Source organism: Callospermophilus lateralis, chromosome 15 (genome assembly GCF_048772815.1).
Source record: "Callospermophilus lateralis isolate mCalLat2 chromosome 15, mCalLat2.hap1, whole genome shotgun sequence".
NCBI classification, from domain to species: Eukaryota; Metazoa; Chordata; class Mammalia; order Rodentia; family Sciuridae; genus Callospermophilus; species Callospermophilus lateralis.
In genome coordinates this window covers 87,066,469-87,090,762 of record NC_135319.1, presented here as the reverse complement: position 1 = coordinate 87,090,762, position 24,294 = coordinate 87,066,469, and the positions used below count along the sequence as shown (strand labels likewise).

Genomic DNA, 24,294 nt, shown 5'->3' with positions numbered 1-24,294 from the left:
GCCTTAAGGCTGGGTGACGCGCGGTGCGGCGCTCCCGTGCTAGACCCGCTCGGCTGCCGCGTGTCTGGCTCCGGCCTCCCTGGCACCGTCAGGTACCGCGCGGGTGCCGCGGGGCTGGGGTGGAGCCCGAGGTCGGGGCCCGGGCGTGCGGCCGCCTCCGGAGCGACTCCGGGCCGTGTTCCGCGGGCAAGCTGGGCATCCGCGGGCGGGAGGCTCCGCCTCTGCGGCCCGCTGGCGTCGCGGGCGGCTCGGACCCGGCGGCCTAGAACCCTGCCGGCGCATCCCCGGCCCGGGCGGCGGGGGGCTGGGCGCGCTGTGGATGTGGCACCGGGCGGAGCCGGCCGGCCTTGGATCGCGGCCCGCGGGGGCCGGGCCGAGGCCCTTCGCCTTCCTGGTCCCAGCGCCCGGGCCCTCGGACTCGAGGTTTCTGGGAAGGAGGCGTTGGGGGCGCGGGCACCCGGGCGCCCTGGGCTCCTGCGGGCGACGAGCAGGGTGCTTCGTGGGTACCGGGGACGGCGCAGGCGGCGGGCGACTTTGGTCTCGGGCGGGGTCGCTGATGCAACCTACGGGCGGGTCTGCCGCCTCTCGAGCAGCCCCGGCGCCCCGCCGCTAACCCTGCCCATCCCTCCCCTCTTCAGTTCTTTCCCCCTTCAGCCTTTGTCCAAATAGAAGAATTACGGAAGTAGGTCGTTACCGTGCAGTAACGTGCGCGTTTGCTGGGTGGTGTCCAGGGCTGGGGGCCAACGACCTTTCAGCGTGAAGACCCCATTCTCAGGGTCCTTTGCAAACATTGCTCAGCATGGTGCATTCGGGCTGCGTTCAGCGGAACGCTTGCTCCTGGTGAGCCACCGTGTCCCCTTGGGCCTGCTGAATTTTGCCTTCTTGGCGTTCAGCTTTGTGTTTTGGATAAACTAAGGGGCAGGGAGAGCGAGTTTGGAACGAACTGGCTTTATCTTACATTACTAACTTCCCAGTTTCTTCATTCTCAGTCTCTTCTTCTGGGGTTATAAGAGTTTCTGTAGGTAAATTAGTTCCGTAACTTGAACCCAGAGCAGTTCTTTAAATTGTGATCCCAAATCTTTATCTTATTACTTTGAAATAAACCGTAGATGTTTTTCATTAGAATATCCGGATTCTTCTGGCAGTAGAGAATCTAGTTCTTGACTCTGAAGAAGATGGAAGTAGAATCTTTTCATAAAAACAAGATTTAAATACAGAACTTATTGTTTGGGGTTTGCAGTTTTTCATGATGTTTAAGATTAATTTTGCATTCCTCCCAACGTAAGTACTCAAAATTCTTAAAAAGCTACTTTTTTCTCAAAGAGGCTGTTTCATATGTTTTTCCTGCACAGTCTTGACTACAATTATCTATGTGCACATTTTATGCCCTTTACTGAGATCTTGAGGATGGTGAATGTCCTATCTTAAAATACCAGAGAATGGGTGGATTTTGGAGGTGTGTGAAGGGTGCGGTGTGGCTTACCCAATCTTTTCTCTGTAGTAATGCTTTAGTTGTTTGCCATTGACGTACTTGAGTTGAATTTTAGCCAGAATATCGATTGCATTAAAAAGCTTTTGTTGGCAGAACTTTAAAAAAGAAAAAAAAAGGCCTGTGTTTGTGAATGGTTACCTCAGAAAAGTAAATATTTTCAATGGCTTTTTGATGACTTTACACTGATTCTTTCAGAGTAATTTAAGAAAATCATATTTAATAATGCAGGCTAAATTAACTCCAGAATGTGGCCTTTTATGGAAACTCTGTTGTAGGAAGGATCTACTGTAGATGAGATGGCTGATAAGGGGGAGTGAGTAATGGTAGCCTGAAGGATTGTGTTAATTAGGCAGATTACTTAAACCATGAAGTGTTTAAAGTGTTTAGCTTGTCATTAGTAATTTGTTCTCATTTCCAGATTCGGAGTGTTGATGAACAACAATAGTTTGTAACATTATTTTGACCTTTGAAGGCCATTAGATCTAGTAGGGTGGATTCTTGGTGAAAATATTAGTTTCTTCAGATGCAGAGAGTGAAAGCCTCCTTAGTTACCTCAGCTTGGTCAGGGATGGGTGACTTAAATCTCATCACTTTCTGTTGCCATCTTGACCACTTTAGGAGTTCTGAGTCTATTTAGGAATAACCTGGATCATTTGACAGGCAGAGAATGCCCCAACCTGGGCTAAGTAAATTCTAAGACACGTTACTGACCTTTTAAAAAACATGAGTCCAGCAGGGGAATAGGCCTGAAAACAAGTGTCCTGAAGTGTTAGGACCTGTGACAAAAGTCTGCAAAGTTCTGGGACCCTTCTGGAGGGACTTGTGTGGTAAATTCTGTAGGGATGGTAGAAAACAATAATAACAATGTGTATATAGTGTTTTTAGAAAAAAAATGATAATGGCTGTCTCATATATATGGGGTTAACGGTAAGTTTCTTGTCTGTGTTTTCTAAATTTTTGTCAAGAAAATTTTATTTTTTTAAGAGGAAAAAAATCTAGTTTAAGACCTAAAATATGGCATCATTGACTTATATTATAGAAATTGGCTAGTTTCCTTGTGAATTTAGGGCAGAAGGGTACTAAATGGCTATTTTGTGCCAGGCTTTGAGTTTGCATGTGAACGCTTTAATCCTCAGTGATGACCTTGAATGGCTTCAGCCTTATTTTGCAAATGGGGAAATTGAAGCTTAGAAGGATTGACAAAATTACCCAGAGAAACTCTTCAGAATCACAGAATTTAAATCCTGGTCACCAAACTGTGGACATTTGACTCTTTTGGTTTTTCCAGACTCATTTGGAAGGGGGAATTATTGATGTTGGCTATTTTTAAGGTCATCTTAATTCTCTTCTAATATTTCTTATGTAGTGCCAAGCACAGTAACCTGAACACAGAAGGCTCTTTAATAGAAACATGTTTACAGGATTCTGGTACATCATGGTGTGTGTGCCCTGTGACCTTTCCCAGTCCAACTAAGAATCCAGAATTCATCTTTAAGGATGATTTTAATGTTATGTCACTAATTTATGATTACCCTTTAATAAAACTACCTGAACTCTGCTCATAAATGGATTTTTTTTTTAAAGAGAGAGAGAGGTAGAGAGAGGTAGAGAGAGAGAATTTTTTAATATTTATTTTTTAGTTATCGGTGGGCACAACATCTTTGTTTGTATGTGGTGCTGAGGATCGAACCCGGGCTGCACGCATGCCAGGCAAGCGCGCATGCCAGGTGAGCGCGCATGCCAGGAGAGCGCACTACCGCTTGAGCCACATCCCCAGCCCGATAAATGGATTTTTTTGATCCCATTTCGGTTGGGAATTAGTTGAACAGATAACTGTTGTATAACAAAAGAATGTGGAATTTCTATAATCACAAAGATTCTTTTCACTTGCAGTCTGTTAACTAAAAATGATGTTGTTCAGTGTGTTTTTAATGCTTTGTAAATTACAACCCCTCCATCCAACCCCCCTGGCCTTTTTTTGAGTGCCTCTGTCTGCTACTAGTAAAGTCACAGTTACCATCATTGGTAGCTTAATCATCATATAGCATAGTTTTTTAGAATTTGACCCTGTCCCCAAGGAACAGATGAACCTTTGGACTTAATTATAATCAAAGTTGCACATCCTAGGAGTAGTGGCTTCTACCTTTTTTTTTTTTAACCATGCTGTTTTCTCAAAGTTTATGAAACCCTATCTTCTAGTTTAGCTTTGTTTGTGGCCTAAGCTTTTTCTTTGTCTAATGTAAAAACCAGATGGACATTCAATTTCATTCTTAATAGTGGTTTTTTTTTTTTCTGATTATAAATGTAATTCATGGTCATTGCAGAAAATGTGAAAGGCACAGAATAGTGTAAACTGGCCACGGTAACCTTTTTTGTGCCTGTCCTGATCTTTTCTTCCTTTTATCTTTTGTATCCCACATGTGTGATTTTATTTTCTTCATTTGACATGAGACACCCCAACGTACCATCCAATGCTTATTTTAGGTGGCTACACTTTATGTATATGATAATGTTACCTTTGTCTACCGGTGACGAGTCCTTGCTTCCCCAATGTTGAAGTATAACACTAGAGAAGCATACCGAGGCAAGTTTAGAGTGGAAAGTAGAGGCTTTATTAAAGGACAGCAGAAAAGACTTCTCCCGAGGAAGAAGGGGACCCAAGAGGTGGAATCCATGGAAGGGCGAATGTATTCCCTTTTTATAGCTAAGGTCTTCTTTTGGCTTTCCCACATTCCTGTCACATTCCTGTCCTTTGTTCCTGTCCTGTTAAGGGTGGGGCACAGGTGGGCCAAAGGTAATCTGGGCAGGAAGGACTTTTGGGTCAGCATCTTCAAGTTTGCTGGGAGCTGTTTCATTAACACTTCTTTGGGATGGGCTCTGGGGACATTAACATTCCAAGAGTGGTTCTGCTGGGGGGGGGGGCCCATTCTCAACATGGCCTTCATTTTGGATTTTACTCGATATTAGATCCGATTTACCTAACTACACTGACTACTTATCTTTAAATCTGGCTTCAATAATACTGAACCGTCCTCATAATGAAACATCTTTTATACATGGATGTTTCTCCACATTCCTGAACATTTTTTAAAAATAAAGTCTTGGGAGTCAAATGGTTGGTTGGAGTTTGAACACACCTAAGGCTTTATTCTGGCTGTAGATCTCTTTAGAAAGCTGCACCAAGTTTAGAGTGCCAGTAAGTATTCCTTGAGAGGATACATTGCTGTTTTATTATTAATTTGATAGGCAAAAATTAATGTCATTGAAATATTTTAGTAGGCGAAACAATTGTACTGAGTAGCACATAAAGAACTGCATAAAGACATGGAAACTGAGCATTTTAGGCTTAATGGTGTTCCTGGAAGTACTGTCCAGTACAAGTGGATGTTTTTGTAAGCAGCCACCTCTAGTCTAATGATTCTTATATCACTTTTTTGGTTGTTAATACAGACCCCTTTGAGAAAGTTATAGATCTTCTCCTTAGAAAAATGAAAACCTCTGCCTAAAATTCTGCATTGTGTTTTAGGAGTTATTGGACCTTCTGAAAGCCATCCTTGGATCTCAGGTGGAAAATCTGTATTCTAGTCTGAACCGTGAGAAATAAGAATCGTTGGTGAGTCTTTGGCAAACCAGACCTCTGATTTTGCTTAGCATTTGTAAATTCCTAAACACTAGCTTTGCTGGGTAGTGCCAAGTTGAAAGGGAAGTGAGCCAACCCAAGGACTGTGTTTTGCTAATTAGGTAGCTCATGTCATGAATGCTGTAAGATTGTGCATGGTTTGACTTGTCATGGACAGGCTCTGTTGAAACATGAATTAACCAGTCTTTAAAAAAATAAGTATGTATAGGCATACTAAGTTTGCCTAGTTTTTGGCAGCTTTCTCCTAATCTTGAGTTTATTTGAAAACTTCCCCCAGACATGATCTCTATCCATATTTTTGCATTTCCTTTTTGTTCTTAGTTTCTTCTGTACCTTAGTCTTTACTTCATGACTTGTCACAATCCTGAAAGGTAAACTGTATATAGAGGTGGGTGGGTCTGGTATTACTGTTGTAGGGGACAGATGAGACAGGACACCGAAGATAGCACGAAATAGTTTTATTTGGCTGCAGCCAGGTTCAGAGGGTACAGCTTTTGCTGTAATCATTTAATCCCCTGAATCCCAAGTTCATGTAGTTTCAGAACTTTATACCCAGCAAATAAGGAGAGGGGCTTAGAAGTTCACAGTCTGCAGAAGCTCACATAAAAGCAGCTTTTCCTTTCACTGTTCTGGGCAAGTTAACCCTTCAAGGACAACACCTGAGAAGGGGAGACTTTTTCTCTCTCTTTCTTTCCTGCCCCACCCCACCAGCTGTTACCATGGAGCCCAGTTGGTAACTTCTCTTATCTTAGAAATGTAGACATCTCTGTGAAGCCCAGTTCAAGACCAGAGGCCTTGTTAAAGGATTTGTCTTTTTATTATCACATTTTGCATTTGCAAACACACTTTTACAAACTACTATACTGGGCAAATGTTTGTGAAAAACTAGTAAAGGGGCATTCAGCACCTGGAATGCTGATTTCTTCCAGGCCAGTGGCCAAGTAAAATAGAACAACAAGAAAATAGGAAGTTTGCTTACATTGAACTCTTTTGTAGAGACTCTTGCTGATAGTCCTAAAATAAATTATGGTGAAGATTTCTGAAGAAGATCTTCTGTGGAGGAGGGGGTGCCACTACACTAGGACTGGTAGGGAATGGAAACAGTAGCATGACTTTGAAATATGCAGAAATACATGTGAGTGAATAGTATGTGCTCAGAGATGCTCAGAGTTTCTTTCTTTTTTTTAAAAATAGTGCTGGGTAATTGAACCCAGGAACTCATACTAGGCAAATGCTCTACCACTGAGCTGTACCCCTTTCTCTATTAAGGCTTTATTCAGTTAATGTATTTATTTGAGATGGTCTTTCTGTGTCGTTCAGGCTGGCCTCAAATTTGCAATCCTCCTGCTTCAGCCTCTCAAGTAACTGGGATATAGGTACTGAGTATGCCATCATGCACCTGCTCAGGTTTTAGTACTAAAATTCAAACAACTAACTTAATTGTAGTTTGATGTTTTCTAGGTCCTAATTGTCTTTTTCTCCTTCATTTATATTATTTTTTGGTCTGACTATAAAAGGCTGTTTAAAACTTTCACAAATTAAATTACAGAACATTTTCCCTAGTCTTTTTGCCTTTCACCTTTGTTTTATGATAAATTTGACCTGCAGAATTTTTATATATTTGTGGCTAATAAAAATTTTACTTTTTGTAGTTTCTTTCTTTAGGTATAAGCTCTTTCCATCCCGCTAAAGTCAACTTTTCCTCTCCACATTTTTTAGTTTTCCTTTAGGATGATCCCTAATATCTTCGTAGAAACTAAATTCTTTCTTAATTGCTTCACTCCCCACAGAAAAGTACAGAGTCAGATACAAAAAAGAAGCCAGCTGAGTACGGTGGGCTGGGGGAGGGTGGTGGTGGCAGCTGAGGTCTGTAGTTCCTTCTACTCTGGAAGCTGAGGTGGGAGGAGCACTTGAGCCCATGAAGTCAACCCCCTCCAAGGCAAGGAACAGAGAGATCAGATGATGCCAGGTCTCAGAACAGACAAACCTCCGAACCCCAAAATCGTTCTGGGCCCTGGCTCCTGCCCCAGTGTGTTCTCTAGTAGCCTTCTCTGATTGTGTCCCTTTTTAGATGCTCAACAGATGCTCAGTGAGCAGAGGCTGACTCTGGGAAGGCTTGTTCTCAGTGCCTTGTCTTTTCTTTGGCAGGTCTGTGGTTTTCCTACTTGGAGGACATAATGTTTTCCAAACTAGCGCATCTGCAGGCTGTTGCCGTGCTTCGCCGTGGAGTTCATTCTTCAGTGGCTTCTGCCACATCTGTTGCAACTAAAAAGACAGTCCAAGGACCTCCATCCTCAGATTATATTTTTGAACGGGAATCTAAATATGGTGCACACAATTACCACCCTTTACCTGTCGCCCTGGAGAAAGGGAAAGGTATGTATTGAGTAGTTCACTTTTTTTTTTTAATATATTTTTTTTAGTTGTCAATGGGCTTTATTTTTATTTTTAATTTATTTATATTTGGTGCTGAGACTTGAACCCAGTGCCTGACACATGCTAGGCAAGTACTCTACCACTGAGACACAATCCCAGCCCTGCTTGAAACTTTTTATAAAGATGAATTCCTTCTATATTCTCTATTTCCTCAGATGCATTGAATGCCCGTGTTGTAGATGAGGTTCATTCAGCCTTGCAGGGCATCCAGTGTCTCCATTGGTCCACAAAAATGAGCAGCTAGTCTTCCTCATGGTGGGCCTCATCAGAGGGAATGTGGGAGAAATACAGAAAGTACCATAATATTGCTGTCTTTTTTTTCCCTGTTACCTTTGATTTTGGTTTAATTTTTGACATAAAGGAAAGTTGTAACAGCAATACTAAATATTTTCTTTTACTTTTATTCTTATTCAGATTCCCTGAGTGCTAACATTTTACTGCTTTTGGAATGCTCTCTTTCCCCCTCCCAACCTATGTACTGTACATTTTTTCCTGAGCTTGTTGGAGAGCAAGTAGCAGACATGATGCATCTTCACCCCTGAATACTTAGTGTGTCTTCCTAAGATATAGGACTTACTTTTATCTTGTGTAATTACTAAAATCAGGAAATTAACACTAGTATAACACCATTATTAATCAAAAGATCCAGATTCATTAGTTGTCCTTCATAACAAAAGAACTTTGGATTATGAGTTACATCCAGGTGTCAGGTTTATTGTCTTTTTCGTTTTTTGGTCCTGGGATTAAACCCATGGGACTCTACCATTAACTACATTGCCTGCTCTTTTTAATTTCAATTTTGAGACAGGGTCTTACTACCTTGCTAAGGGGGCCTGGAATGCATTCTTTCGGCCTCAGTCTCTCCAGTCGCTGGGATCCTAGGAGTGTGCCACTGTGCCTGGCAGGTTTAGTTGTCTTTCATCCAGAACAAGTTCCTGAATCTTTATCTTTTTGATCTTGTTATGTTTTGAAGTACACTGGCTGATTTTGTAGTGCACTGCAGTTTGTGCTGGTGTTTGCTTATGATGGCAGTCAGGTCAGACACCTGTGTGCAGTGGTGTCCTGCCCTTCTCAGTGCATCACGGCAAGAGATGCCCATTTACTGCCGGTGTTGACTTCCATCGCTTGACAAGGTGGTGTCTGCCAGTCTTCTCCAGTGCAAAGTTACATTTCTCCCTTTGTATTAAGAATTTCCTGGGGACATAGTTTGAGACTGTAAAGTATCCTGTTACTCATGAAACTTTTACTTCTAATTTTAACACCCATGATTCTTGTCCAAATAAACTATTACAGTGATAATTGTCAAATGGCGACTTAATCTTCATTTTGAGATAATAGCTTTAACAAATTAGACCAAACTTTATTATTTGGCTTTGTGCCAGAAGATGAAAATATATTAAATATTTTGTCATTACCAGTATTATTTGGGACCAGTACTATAATATAGACATATTTTCTTTTGACTAATGAAAATATAGATTTATGTATTACATATTTGGAAACAATTTGTTAAAAATTTTCTTCACATACATTAGCAGAGTGTGGACCCTGAAAGTCTGGCTGCCTGGGTTCTAATTCCTGTTTCTTGTGCTAGCCCAGGCTAGTTATGACATGAGCTTCTATTTCTTTAGCTCTAGGTACAATAGAGATGGTAACTCTCATAAGGGGGTTTTTGATAAGGTGTGAAAGCACATAACACAGTGTGGTACATGGTAAAAGATTAATATCTACAGTCGAGGTTTTTTTTTTAAAAAAACTGTAATGCACCTAATGTAAAATTTACCATTTTAAGCATCCAATCCAGTGGCATAAAATGTCATTTACAGTGTTGTGTAGCCACCACCTTGGTCTAATTCCAGACCTTTTTCATTACCTCAAAGGAAAGCTCACATCCATTAAACATTCATCCCCTTTCCCCCTTCCCACAGCTGATGGTGACCACAGAGCTGTTTTCCGCCTTTTTATAGATTTGCATATTCTGAATGTTTCATGTAAATGGAATCCATACTACATGGCCCTGTATATGTCCAGTTTTTCACTTGACCTAATGTTTTCAAGGTTCATTCATCCATGTTGTAGCTTGTGTCAGAATTTCATTCTTTTTCATGGCTGAATAATATTTGATTGTAAGTACTACGTTTTGTTTACTATCCAACAGCTGACAACATTTGGATTGTTTCTAGGTTTTGACTGTTGTGGAATAGGGCTGCTATGAATGCCATACAAGTTTATGTTTGAACACCTGTCTTCCAGTTCTTTCTGGTATACTCTAGGAGTGGAATTGCAGGGTCATGTGATAATTGTGTGCTTAGCTTGTGGAGGAACTGCCAAACTTTTTCATAGCAGCTCTACCATTTTATGTTTCTACAAGCAATATATGACAATTCCAAATTCTTCACATCTTTGCCCAAACTTGTTCTTTTTTTAAGACTATCAACATTCTAGGGAGCATGAAACAGTATCTTATTGTGGTCCTGATTTGCATTTCTTAATGGCTCGATGCTGAGAGTCTTTTCCTGTGCTAGTTGGCCATTTGTTTTTGGAGAAATATCTATCAAGTTATTTGTCTGTTTTTTTTAATGGATTTTGTTATTGAGTATAAAAGAGTTCTGGATACTAGATCTTTACCAATACATGATTTGCAAATACATCCCTATTTTTTTTCTTTTTTCTTTTGGTACTGGAGATTTAAATCTGGGGTACTTTACCACAGAGCCATATCCCCAGCCCTTTTTACTTTTTATTTTGAGATAGGGTCTCATGAAATTTCTGAGGCTGGCCTCAAATTTGTGATCCTCCTACTTTAGCCTCTGGAGTTGCTGTAATTGCAGGTGTGTACCAATTAACCCAGCCAAACATTCCTATGGGTTGTTATATGTTCTTTAATAATTATTGTCTATCATGTGTAACTTCTCTACTTTTTTTATTTTTTAGTAACAGGGATTGAGCCCATTCACACTAAACCAGTGAGCCATATCCCCAATCCTTTTTAATATTTTATTTATAAATAGTCTCATTGAATTGCTTAGGGCCTCACTGAATTGCTGAGGCTGGCTTTGAACTCATGATCCTTCTGCCTTAGTCTCATGGGGATTATAGACGTGTGCCACCATGCCTGGCTAACTTCTCTACTCTTAAATCCTAATTTTGCCTGCTAAATGTTAAAATTAGGTAAAGGTATCACTCCAGAATTCATAACCTTTTCATGCTGTTCTTGTTCAATGTGTATTTTGAAGCTGGATAGATAAAATATATCCTTAATAATTCCTTATAAACTAAAGTTTATTATGCTTGAACTAAAATAACTTTAACCATAAAAAAATATGCAGAGTTTTACACGTAGGCATTAGAGGGCTTGCTAGCAGTCTTAACTTTTGGACTTCATGTCATGTAGTCATTTTCTAAAATTGTTTTCCTTCCTGACATATTTTAGGTATTTATGTGTGGGATGTAGAAGGAAGAAAATATTTTGACTTCCTGAGTGCTTACAGTGCTGTCAACCAAGGGCACTGTCACCCCAAGATCGTGAATGCTCTGAAGAGTCAGGCGGACAAGCTGACCTTAACATCGCGGGCTTTCTACAATAACGTACTTGGTGAATATGAGGAGTATGTTACCAAACTGTTCAATTACCACAAAGTTCTACCCATGAATACAGGTAAAGCATTTCCTTTTTTTTTTTTTTGTCAAATCCCCAAGAAAATCATCTTAATTCCTGATAATTTAAAGCCTTTTTAAATCTGAGCATTTCCCCCCACTAGGAGTGGAGGCCGGGGAGACTGCCTGCAAACTTGCACGCCGGTGGGGCTACTCTGTGAAGGGCATTCAGAAATACAAGGCCAAGATTGTGTTTGCAGGTACGTGACACTGAATGCTGTTATGATTTCAACATACAATTTCATTTTCCATTTTATTACTGATGAAATATTTCTAATGTACTTGCTTGGTACATGATACGTTATTTGCTGAATGTTTCATAAAAAATCAATGAGGAATTTCCTCTTGTTGGATTTGAGTTATTTCTTCATATATGAGATTTTCTTAACTCCTACTCTTCCTCCCCCAAGTGAGTGACCCTATGACTAAATTTGTCATCTGCATATCAGATTGTTTTCCATAGCAGTTTTCCAGTTAGATGGCCTATGTTGGAGGGGTTTTGTCATGTGTTGGGGTGAGGATATGTTAGCAGGGCCACATCCTATGTACTGTGTGACTCTTGAGTCTTAATATTGGATGTACCATTGTGCCACGTCCTTCTTAGACGCTATAGGGAGAGGAGGCCTGGGGTTGCCCCATTACACTCCTGAGAATGACTGAGAGGAACAACTTGAATTCTGGTTAGGGAAACTAACAGTGAATTGAGGTGATGTCATCTAACTTTAGGAGTCTTTATATGATGTTCAAATAACAGGTTTTGACTTTTTAAGGTTTGATTTTAATTTTAAAAAGTATATATTGATTTGTCACTCTGGTCAAAATTATTCTTGTGTTACTTCTTATTAATTGAAATCTTTAATATTTTATCTTGTGAACACATGCTGTTGAATTATAAACCCCGTAACACAGTATAAGCCAGAGTTCATTTGATGGACAGAGGCAATTGGTATTTGAGGTGACAGATTAGTATTTCCAAAGAAAAAAATCTTTATATAACTCTGTAACTTGCCATTTTAAAGTCTTATGCCCTAGTTGTAGGATAACATAACTGTCTCTTGCAAACAAAAATAGTATTTTTGGTGATTTTCATTCTTATAGACTGTTTCCAGTCTCTTTCTTATTAGCAAAGGGTGCAAAGATGTTTTCACCCGAGTATTGAAAGAAGCTGGTGAGTCTGTGGGGTGGAGAGACAGCGGAAGACTGTCCCCAACTGTAAGTCCCCTATACCTGCAGGGTGAGCTGTGGAGGATGAGACACCTGAGGTTAGGCAGAGAACAGATAGGCTCCCAGTCTTATCAGTGCATTTTTTCATAAGCCTGGTCAGAATCAAAACACTCTTGTTTTTAGATGAGCAAAAGACAGGGTTACTTGTGGGCAAGAGGAGGAGAAGGAGGAGGCCCTTGCAAGAGTAGCACTTGGAGATGCCAAGAAGCGTTGAGAAAATAATCCAATACTGAGTTAATGGCATTGCTGCTGTCAGAGGTGGTGGGAAGATATAAAAACATCCTTAATGTAGGTGAACCCCTAACCTCTCTATTATTCTATATTCCTTTCCTTCTGGAATTCTACCCCATCTGAAGTTACCTAGTGAGATACTTTGCTGGCATATGTTATGGTGTTAGTTCCCTACTAGAAAGGAAGCTCCCTGAGGGCCAGGGAGCTTGCTAGTGTGATCTCCCTCCATCCTCTGCTGCTGGAATAGTGCCTGACATCTAGTAGGTCCTCAGTCACATTTATTAGTGGGTAGAAGAGTGATCCTGAAGAAAGGCAGTGGTCTGTCATTTAGATGATAAAGTACTGTAATAGCAAGGAAGGCAAAATGGAAAGTGATTGGTTGCCTCGGGATCTTTTCTACAAATGAAATTGAAGATGCATTCTGTTGGTAGTTACCCTGCAGTATTAAGGTTTTAAAAGGTAAACTACTGATTCTCTATGGAAGGTATTCTCTTTCTCATATCAGTATCATAAATGTGCCTTCTCTAGAAAATATGCACTGCAGATTGGGGTTGGGAGGAGAACAGGTAAAGTGAGTTTATCCTTAGGGCTTTATACGACAGCCAGGAGGCTCAGTGGAGAAGGCCTTAGTAGGAGGAATTCAGTAGGAATTCCAAGGCCAGACCTAGTAGCCTTAGGTCAGATGAACCAAGGTGTTTAATATTGGACTAGTTTTAATAGTAGAAGCTCATCAGAGGTTCTCCAAAGTGAATTCTTTTTTTAGTCAGTATTCCCAAAGTATTTTGTATGGGTAATACTTATAAAATTTGTGGGTTTCTTTAGAATAATCACTGTTTCTTTCTCCTTTCTAGCTGGAAACTTTTGGGGTAGAACATTATCCGCTATCTCCAGTTCCACAGACCCAACCAGTTATGATGGCTTTGGACCCTTTATGCCGGGTTTTGAAATTATCCCATATAATGATCTTCCTGCACTTGAGGTACTTCAGTGTATCATGGTGCTTAGCTCATAGTGAATACAAATTATTTTGAATGATTTTCTGTTGAATTTGTGGATTAAAAATATGCTATGAGGGCAGAGAAGATAGCTCAGTCAGAGTGCTTACCTAGCATGTGTGAGGCCCTGGGCTCCATCCTCAGCACTGCAAATCAACAAGTTATGTGACTTTAGTGAAAATTTTCAAAGTTTCAGACTCAGTAATGATCAGTACTTTGCAACAGTTCTGTGGTCTTAATCCTTAGGACCAACCAACCAAACAGCCTCTTCAGGTTTGTATCTTTCCTAATATCTTGGGTATTACCTGCTTAATTCCTAGATAAAATTTCAGTTTTCAGCCAGCTTTTTAAAGTCATCAAATAGGGTCTTTTTTATTTTTCTTTGTGATGTTGGGGATAGAACCCTGGGCCTCACCCATGCCAAGCACATGCTCTACTACTAAACCACATCCCTGGCTCCCAAGTAGAGTACTTTAGTAAAAAGGCCTTAAAATGGCTTTAAAATGCCATTTGCTATAGGTTTTAATTATAATATATTTATATGTTAGAAAAATATAGGATAGTATAATTTAAATCTGAAGTATTTATTGAGTGTCTGGGAATTGAACGCCAGTGGGAAATGTTACATTTCTGAAGTAGAATATAAGTGTAAAAAACTTGATTTGCATACTTAAAATTGTTGACAGGAAAATGTGTAGTATATGCTTTTAGATTTCCAAATATGGTAGAAAGAAAGTTGTTAAAACTTACTCCTGTTTCTTTTGTAGCGTGCTCTTCAGGATCCCGATGTTGCCGCCTTCATGGTAGAACCAATTCAGGGTGAAGCCGGCGTTGTTGTTCCGGATCCAGGCTACCTAGTGGGAGTGAGAGAACTCTGCACCAGGCACCAGGTTGTCTACCCTAACAGATCTAGAGGCTCCTGCCTGACTTCTGTCAGAATTCAGTTGGGATAAGTGTGGAGATTAAATTGCCTTTCCACTAGAGGGAGACATAATCCAAGAGTTTAGGAACTTGCAAGTACTTAGAGATTGCATGGGAGGCTAATTTTTGACAGTTTCTGGAACCCTGGGCCAGAGCCTGTGCTGTGGGCAGAGCTGCAGACCTCCAGGCCCTCACTATTTTCCTCCTCTCTTCCCTAGGAGCCTTGCACTCTTAATGTCTCCCAAACCCTATGCTGTATCCCTCTGCTCCAGAAGTTATGGCCAACCCCTTCTCCCACCAAGGCTGATATTAGTGTATTTTGTTTGCCATTGACAGTTTCTGTCACATGGAAGCTATCTGAGGAACGTTTATGGGGCAGTTAAGTGATTTTTTTTCCCATAGGGTAGTTACCGCTGGAAAAGTCGTCCAACTCTCTCATATTTGCATAAGTGTTCTCCACTGTTTAGAGCAGTACCCCATGGCCTCCTGGGGAGGTAGTGGCCCCCTGCCGCAGACAGCTGGTGTGTGTTGGATTCATAGGGTACTCTTGAAATTGTGTGGGTGATTAAGACATTTTTCACAGATTGGAGGGCATGTGGAATTATACATTTGCTGGGAGAGGGAAATGAAATAAGTTGTCACTATCTTCTCTGTGGAAATGAAAAATGAGAATTAATGCTGTTGTGTTGTTTCCCAATAGGTCCTGTTTATTGCTGATGAGATTCAGACAGGGTTGGCCAGGACTGGCAGATGGCTGACTGTCGATCATGAAAATGTCAGGCCTGACCTGGTTCTTCTTGGAAAGGCCCTTTCTGGTGGCTTATACCCTGTAAGTTTAGTGTTGAGTTTTCTTTCCATTCTCTGCTCTCCTGAAGCATACCTCTAAAATACCTTCACATTAGTGATTGTAGCAATTCATGCCTTTCAGATGATGGGGTTTTAAAATTTTTAAAAATTTAAAATGTTTTTATTTGTTCTTTTTGGACACATATGATAGTAGAGTGTATTTTGGCATATTATACATATGCGGAATATAACTTATTAGGATAGGTGGTTGGTTTTACCAACAGCACTGTGGGCCACCCGGAATATTTGTAGTAAACATTTTCATTTGCCTAAAGAGTGGAGCATGCCTTGGAATTTGCTGTGGCATTTGGTTGGATGGAAGCATTTTACCTGAAACCTCCTTTTGTAGATGTCTGTCCTTTTTTCCCAGTGTGTAGATATATGGTGTAACTAATTGTTTAGAACCATGCCTAATGAACACAGAGACTGAAAACAGTAGTGTTTTGTTATAATTCTTGGGTTTGCTCTCCAGAACTAATAGTTGGTCTAGATGAAGGCTCTGAGGAGAGGAGTCACTGCTGGCTTGTCTTGCTGAGGGGATGTGCAGCTTTTTTTCTAAGCACCCAGACAGAGCATTTCCCCTTGAAATTGGAGGAGATCTGAGTTATATCTTACAGAAATAGCTTTTCACTTTTAGTTCCAAAGTTGTCTCGTTCTGTGCCATTGAAGTGCACCGAGTGTATTTGCAATGTATTCGGTTATCACTCTGCTGGTGGTAGGGTGACAGATATAAACTGTTGTTTGTTGAAGGTTTTGTGTATCTTTAATATCAAATTTGTAAAAATATTCGTGTTCCTGGTATGCTAAGAATGAGAATACTTAGTCTGAGAAATGACGGGGAGAACTCACTGTCTTCTAGGTGTCCGCGGTGTTGTGTGACGATGAAATCATGCTGACCATTAAACCAGGGGAGCATGGCTCTACATACGGTGGCAATCCACTAGGCTGCCGCGTGGCCATTGCAGCCCTTGAGGTAAAACACTTAACTACTTCTTTAGGTAGTGTTGAAGTGATTTTTAATTTGGGCCCATGATGTAATAAGAAATTTAATAAGATTGTGAAATATTAGAGAACATGAAGTACAGAGGAAAGATTTCAAGAGCACAGCATTCTCCAAAGGTAAATTTAACCTGTTGCCTTGGGTTACCAGTCACAGGGGCCTCCAAGAGAATGCTAATCTACTGATCTACTTTTGGCTTAGCAAGCAAGGGTACCCCCCAGTGTGGATTTTGTGGTCTGGAAGTAGATAGAGCCTGTGCTTAGCATGCCTGAAGTCTTGGGCTCAGTCCTCAGCTCCACACACAAAATGTAGAATTTCAGTGCTTTTAGACTTAGGCATAAAATCATTACATAGTCTTTGAGGATGGATTTTTTTAGAGGAAAGAAAGGAAACTCTGCAATTTAAAAATTAAAGTCTTCAAATTAACAACAAATTATTGTGTCCAAATGATAGTATATCATAAATTACATGAAATACATCTTTATTTTGCCTTGAAATCAGATTGACAACAGATATGTGACTAAAGCAAAGCTCTGAGCTGATGTCTGTTTAATTAGACAACAAATGAAAAAAAAAAAAAAAAAAAAGAAAGAAAACTAAGTTACTCTGTAGTCATGTTTCCTTTGCCTGTAGTCCATGTTGCCCTCCAAGCAACAATTAGAAAAGGGCATTCTTTTTTTTTATAACTTTACTTTTTTATGTGGTACTGAGGATTCGACCCAGTGCCTCACATGTGCTAGGCAGGCACTCTACCACTGAGCCTCAACCTCAACAACCAGAAAAGGGCATTCTTAACATTCCTCAAATTTTTCTTTAATTATAGGTTTTGGAAGAAGAAGACCTGGCTGCAAATGCGGAGAAGATGGGTATTGTCTTGAGAAATGAACTCATGAAGCTGCCCTCTGATATTGTGACTGCTGTGAGAGGGAAAGGGCTGTTAAATGCAATTGTTATTAGAGAAACCAAAGGTATGTCAAGCACACCTTTTACTCATCTTTTTTTTCTTTAAAGGAAGAGCCTAGAGTACGTGTGACTTGTTAGTTGGATGCCACTGTAGTTGGGTATAGGGACCCTCTGCTTGAACTGTCTGCTGGCCAGATGGAATAGTGTGAGCACACATTTAAGTGACTGACCTGCTGCCACTCCTCTGAGGCATCAGTTTTTCTGCCTTCAGGGAGTCACACAGCACTTGGAGGTTCCAAGTTATTTTCTGTCAGTCTGGACAGAACACTGTGCTTGGGAGTTTCCTCTTTGCTGTTCTTTTATCCCTCACCCAGATCCTGTCAGAGCAGTAATGATAATAGCAATGAGGATGGTGTTAATAAAAATAAAAATAATGCCAGCTGTCACTTAATGGAGGGTTCAATGTTCCAGAGTATGTTGGTAATAACCTTCAAGGGCTCCTTTTTGATTTTCTTGTGATAACATTTCCTTTTAAAGCAGCGATTCCAGGCTCGACTGCACTTATAGAGTCACCTGGGGAGCTTTCTAAAAAGAGTCAAAGCCTGGCCTCGCCCCAGAGATTTCTGATTTGATGGGTCAGGGTGGGGCACTGGCATCAGCAGTGGCTCTTTGGTGATTTTGATGTGCAGTCAGAGTTCAGAACATGCCATGAAGGAATGAGTCTCGTCCCACAGCTCGGGCAGCAGGTTCATTTTAGGGATGTGTGATGGTCACCGGGTTTTGAGTATGGCTCGTTCTGAGTGACTTCGCGTGTCACACCCAGGTTTTCTGGGGTTAGTTCCTATATAATCAGGTTGAGCATTCCTAATTTGAAAATATGAAATGCCCCAGAACTTCAAGGTTTTGAGCACCAGCATGACACCAGAGGTGGAAAATTCCACACTTGACCTCATGCCCTTTTTATTTTGAGGCAGGGTTTTTTCTAATTTGTTGAGGGTCTTGCTGAGTTGCCAAAGCTGGTGTCAAACTTTTGATCCTCCTGTCTCAGTCTCTGAGTAACCGTGAGTACAGGTGTGTGCAAGCACACCTGGAAAGAATTTATTTGCTCATGTAATTTTAATTTTTTGCTTTGTTTTGTTTTTTTGACAGTACTGGGGACTAAACCCAGGGCCTTGTACATGCTAGCCAAGTGAGCTTCGCACCCAGCCAGGAGTAACTTAATTTTTAAGAATAACAGCAGGGTCGGGTACAGCCCAGTGGTAGAGCACTTGGGTACTATCCCTAGCACCAAAAATTAAACAATCAGAATAAAGCTAGCTTGCAGCCTGGTGCATCCTTTCTTGAGTAGGCACTGGGATTCTCTTTTGCCAGCTGTCACCATGCACATGAAGGGGATGTTCAGACATCTGTCTTTGATGAGCACATGTGTGTGACTGTTTTTCTGTAGATTATGATGCTTGGAAGGTGTGTCTGCGGCTTCGAGATAATGGGCTTCTGGCTAAGCCCACCCATGGCGACATCATCAGGCTTGCTCCTCCGCTGGTGATCAAGGAGGACGAGATCCTGGAGGCGGTGGAGATCATTAACAAGACCATCCTGTCTTTCTGAGGGTGGGACCTGTTTAGTGGCTCCTGGGGGCTGGCTGGAGATGGGGGTCCTGAGACAGCCCGGCTCTGAATGCCAGCACATTCCACTCCCACATGCCTTCAGAGACTGTTTTGGGACATATATTTTTTTCAGTTGATACTTAGTAGAGTGACATTTATGAACCTGCAGGTGGCTCTGTGGCACAACTAAGAGAATGAATGGCATCTACATGTGGTTTAGTGTTCTGAGGCATATGTGCTTTCTAAGGTGAGTTGCATCTATCTGCATAGAGACAGCCTTCAAATCAAGTCCTTCAGTATAATTTATATACGTTTTATAATTTCCTTGCCTGGCATAAATGTTTTGTATTTGAAAAAGTTATCTGAGATATTACACAAAAGACTTGCTTGACTTTATAACATTGAATCATTGTAATCACCGAACATTAGGATGATTAATGTTAAACATATGTAAAAAACTAGTTTGAAGTAAACTTCATATTGGCCAACACCAGAATATTCTACGGATATCATCATTTCTAATTAAGAATTCATTCCTAAATTATGTTTTAAGTCCTTGATGGTAATTTGTAAAAATATTGCTTGTTTTAAATATTTCTTTAAATTTAAAATAAAGCTTTTATTTACAATGTCAACCTCTTGGGGAATGTTCTTACCTTGCTTTATTCCTGTGTTTTCTAAGAGCATTTCAGCTTTCTTTGGTGACTTGTGGAAAGATAGGAATTAAAAAAAGAAAATACAAGACTCTCCTATACCCCTTTCAGAACAGTGGCTTTTTTCCTGTGCATAGATACCATTTTTCTTAAAGTTACCCTTTCTGTACGTAATGTTTTACAACTTTACTGTTTTTCTTTTTACCCAGAATTTTGTATTTCTGGTCATTATAAATTCATCTATTCTGTGTGTGTGGATGTGTTACAATTCCATCTCATTGGGGCCTTTTAGCTTGTTACAGGCTTGTCGCTTCTTAAATAAAGCTTGTGACTACTTCATGTTGTCACATAGTGTGTGTGTTTTTTTCTTTTCATTAAATCTTATTGACTTTCTTTTTGGCGTGAGCATTCTTGTGGAGTAAATCCCTAGAAGGTGCTCGCTATTCAAAGGGAATGGACTTTTTAAAGTTCAGTGGTGTAATTGTTCCTTACCTCCCTCAGGTCCTAGCATGGGAACGGGTCTTTGGTTCTTGGGTGGTGTCCTGTCACTTCAGAGGAGGTTCAAACATGTGGGCAGTTACAGGGAGGCCAGTTGCAGTTGGGTGGCGCTGGGGCCAGCTAGGTGTACAGCCAAGGGCGAGGACCTCCATCTTTGAAATGGTGCTAAAAGGCAGCCTGATTCAGGGTATGCACCTGAGTCGGTTTCCCTCAGCTCCTAGGGATGCCTGAGCCAGGAATCTCAAATTCCCCTCCTGTTCTGCTGTGCAGCCCCACAGGACATCCCAGTGGGACACTTGTAGGTTTAGATCTGTGCTTCTCCATGCTGGCTGCATTTTTAGAATCTTGTGGCTTTCTTACTTAAAAAGTTAAAGTTGATATCCAGGGCCTACTTCAAATCAAATAGGACAGAATCTCTGGGGGTGGGGCCCTGGTGTCTGCATGGTAAATACTCCCAAGGGACTGTATTGCACCCTGTCTTTGTAGAATGGGTGTTGAGAATAGTTACAGGGTGTCATCCACTCTACCCTGCCAGGCATGAGCCTGTGCCCAGTTCCATTGGTGGAAACACATGGGTTCTGACCTCATGGGGCTTGTTAGGAGGTAATTTATTGGAAAAATTGTTTATTGAGTACCACATGGGCTGGCCCTGAGCATAGACAGTGGTTCAAAGAAATAGCTTTTTAAAAACAGCCTATGCTGGGCATTTCAAAAATGTTAAGTCTCACCATATGTACTGTTATCCCCCTTGACAGATGGGAAAACCAAGGCTTAGAAGGACAGACTTCCCCAAGGTCATTGAAATAGTAAGTGGTGTTGCCTGAGAGCCCTAGGTAGGCAGGGCACATTTTTTGAGGGAGACAGAAGGTGGCCCCAGGTGTCTCGGGCTAGCTCCTCCTTTTGTCTCTGGAGCATGGCTGAGATGCCCCTGGTATGTGTAAAACATTTCAATTTTTTCCAACGTTCCGGAGGGATTCTTAAAAATACTAGTGGGAATCATTGGAGTGAATAATAAATACACAAAACAGCTTACTGCTTTTAGGAAAAAATCCTTAAAATATAATTCAGGACTTGCTGAGAGCCATTGCCAAGTAGGTATGACGCATGGCAATTTCTTTGTCAGCCTACCCAGTGTTGCTTAGAGAAAGGACTCTCCATATTGGACCCAGGTCATTTGCAGTGACATTGCATGTAAGGTGACCTTGCTCAAGGACCAGGGCGGATCCAGGTTTAGGGTGTATCCTGCTGGGATTAGGGAGTATCCCGCTCCTTGGGTTTAGGGAGGTTCCAGGTTTAAGGTTATTCCTGCTGGGAATAGGGCATATCCTGCTTCCTTAGGCACCCTGAGTTCCTGTTGAGTTCTCCTGGCATTCAGAGAGTATTTGGGATTCAGAGCCCAGTGGAGAGTGTGGATTTGGCCCAGAACGTGGATTTCCCCAGAACGTGTTTGTAGAGGGCCGGTGTGAGTTCGGAAATAAAGAATTGCTGTTTGAATCTACAAACTGTGAGTGGCTCGTGATTTTGTGCCCAGCCAGACTGCGGCATTTGGTGGCCCGTACGGGGAACGTCTGAAACTTGGAGGTAAGTGAAATTGCTCGCCCCTGAGGGAAGGCGAGAGAATGGGTGACCATTTCAAAAAACAATGTGTTCTTGTTTTGATTTATTTTGTTTTTGTTTCAAGCTGCCTATCCCTAGAAATTTCTCAGGCAAACTGGAAAAAATGGTTGACTAAAGGTTTGAAGTTTGTCAGTCCTGAGGAAGAGAAAATTGATACAACGATTTTTTATTCGGTTTTCTGAACTCACACTGGCCCTCTACAAACACGTTCTGGGGAAATCCATGTTCTGGGCCAAATCCACACTCTCCACTGGGCTCTGAATCCCAAATACTCTCTGAATCCCAGGAGAACTCAACAGGAACTCAGGGCTTCTGAGGCAGTAGGATATGCCCTATTCCCAGCAGGAATAACCTTAAACCTGGAACCTCCCTAAACCCAAGGAGCGGGATACTCCCTAATCCCAGCAGGATACACCCTAAACCTGGATCCGCCCTGGTCCTTGAGCAAGGTCACCTTACATGCAATGTCACTGCAAATGACCTGGGTCCAATATGGAGAGTCCTTCCTCTAAGCAACACTGGGTAGGCTGACAAAGAAATTGCCATGCGTCATGCCTACTTGGCAATGGCTCTCAGCAAGAACTTTTGATGCATAATGGCTTTGAGGAGTTTTATTAGCTTCCTGGCCTATGGGAAGCCATTCTCGCACATGATTTATCTTCCTGGCTGGGCAAGAGGCACTTAGCCACATCTTTGTGTCCAGAGCTTTCCCCACCCTTCTCAGGTCTGAGGGCTTGTCCATGTGGAGGTGTGTCTGGCCACTACCCCTGAAGACCCAATTGTTGTACCTGACCTTGGGACACTGCCCACCTTAATCTTCATTGGATGGGATTTTCCCCAGAATTTTTTGTTCCCCAATAAAAGTCCACTTCTTGCCGTGTTCTCTCTCTCTCTCTCTCTCTCTCTCTCTCTCTCAGGCCTCTTCAGTAAACCTTGCTACTATAATAGGTAGCTTGAGGCTGGAGGTATGAGAAGCCATCCTGGTGCTGGTTTAAAGGTAATTGGAGTCTGTCTCTTGAATTCAAACTCCCTTTTTTGATTTCTCACGTAGCTGAACCTTCATTTATGAATCCTGTGCTGGCTGCGGGCTAAACTGGCCTTTATTTTGATTAACTTGAAAGTGAGACTTTTTTTTTCCCCTTTTTGCATCAGTCCAGTCCTAAAAATTGTTCATGAAATAGCTGAGCTAATATGGTTTTCATAATTTGCATCACAGTACTTAAGTGTAGAGCAGATGATAGCTAAGGAGAAGAGCCTGGGTGGAGGGCATTGTCAGGGCAGAGGGTCGTTTCCCTTCATCCTGTGAAAGTTCCTTGCAATAAATTGACAAAAATTAAATAGGACAGCAGGTGTGCAGAAATGGAATCACAGCTCTGGGAGAAGTCACAGGAGTGTGCTGCCTCAGCCCTATGCAGAAGCTGGAGAGAGGGGGAATGGGGGATGTAGACAATTTTGAGGGGTTGTGAATGATTACTGGGGGTGGGGGGAATAGTTTCTGGGATAGAAATTAGTTTGTAAAATTTCTCTTTGGAATCTGAATAAGCCAGGGGGGCAGATGTGGAGTGACCAGGTGTGGTTCATTCCTCAGTCTTCTGAGACATGGAGTCACATGGTTTCAGGTGGGGATGGAAGGCATCTTTTGCAGTCTGCTCTTAAAGCAGATAAGGGAATTCCACACTGGGGTGGGCAGAAGCAATTCACTTTGTTTAGCGTGCTCCAACCATATTTTAGGGTTTCATTTTCTGGGCTCCAAGAGCAAAACCTGGCTCAAAGCAGAGGTTCAGTATGAGTACTGCTGTGTAAATGGGCTGTGGAGGACGTACTGGCCTGCTGGTCTTGGTGGCTTTGCCTCAGGCCTGCGGGCCGTGGGGTGAGAAACTGATGTGACTCCATATTTGAGAAACCAGCTTCTACCTTAAGGCCTGTCCAGAGGGAGGGGGTGTGACCCTTGTCCTTGGAAAAACCCACAGAGCTCTCCTAGGCACATACCCTGCTGAGTTGTTTAACAGGAGAGATCTGCAGTGCCAGGTGTCCCTGACTCAGTTTCGCTAGGTGAGGACCCACAGCAACACCCTAGTAACCACCAATCAGCATGAGACAGGGAAAATATCTGAAATGCCAGGTGACCCTCCCAGTAGTTTTGGTGATTGATAACATGTTAGGAAACCCTATAGTTTAGCAGTACACCCCTCCCGGCTTAAACCAATCAGTTCAAATGTATCTACCTCTTGAACTCACCAATCACCCTTACCCAATTTGTTCCCACCAGTGAATGTGCTAATCAATGTTAAGAATTGTTGTTTGATTTTCCCGTGGTATGAAATGATTTGCTGTGTGATGTCATGACGCATAGAACCTATAAAATCCCCCAAAACCTATAAAATCTCACTGAACAAAGGACCGGGGTTCACTCCCTGGGACCACTGAGTCAGAAACGGTTGTGAGTCCAGGCTCGAACTTGCAACAAAGACTGTTGTGTAATTGCATCGGATTCGGCTCCTGGAGATCTATTGGGGTCCCACAAATCTGGCACTACGGGGCTTTCTTCCTTGGGGTAGGGGTTGAAACGTGATA

The 24,294-nt window shown here is 41.7% G+C and overlaps 1 protein-coding gene across 4 annotated transcripts; it reads left to right on the top strand.

The window, feature by feature from the left end:
* LOC143387759 (ornithine aminotransferase, mitochondrial) lies at positions 1–19,952 on the top strand. Of its 4 annotated transcripts, none has more exons than XM_077105399.1 (11): positions 1–92; positions 5,019–5,105; positions 7,281–7,508; positions 11,002–11,226; positions 11,330–11,425; positions 13,532–13,659; positions 14,443–14,565; positions 15,297–15,425; positions 16,302–16,415; positions 17,266–17,410; positions 18,793–19,952. In XM_077105399.1, exons 3-11 carry the CDS (start codon positions 7,310–7,312, stop codon positions 18,951–18,953), a joined length of 1,320 nt encoding a protein of 439 aa, XP_076961514.1. In that variant the 5' UTR covers positions 1–92; positions 5,019–5,105; positions 7,281–7,309; the 3' UTR covers positions 18,954–19,952. The 4 variants fall into 4 exon arrangements, with proteins under 4 accessions (XP_076961514.1, XP_076961517.1, XP_076961516.1 ...); XM_077105402.1 differs by lacking the exon at positions 1–92 and adding an exon at positions 463–682; XM_077105401.1 differs by lacking the exon at positions 1–92 and adding an exon at positions 818–840.
* The last annotated feature ends 4,342 nt before the right edge of the window (positions 19,953–24,294 follow it).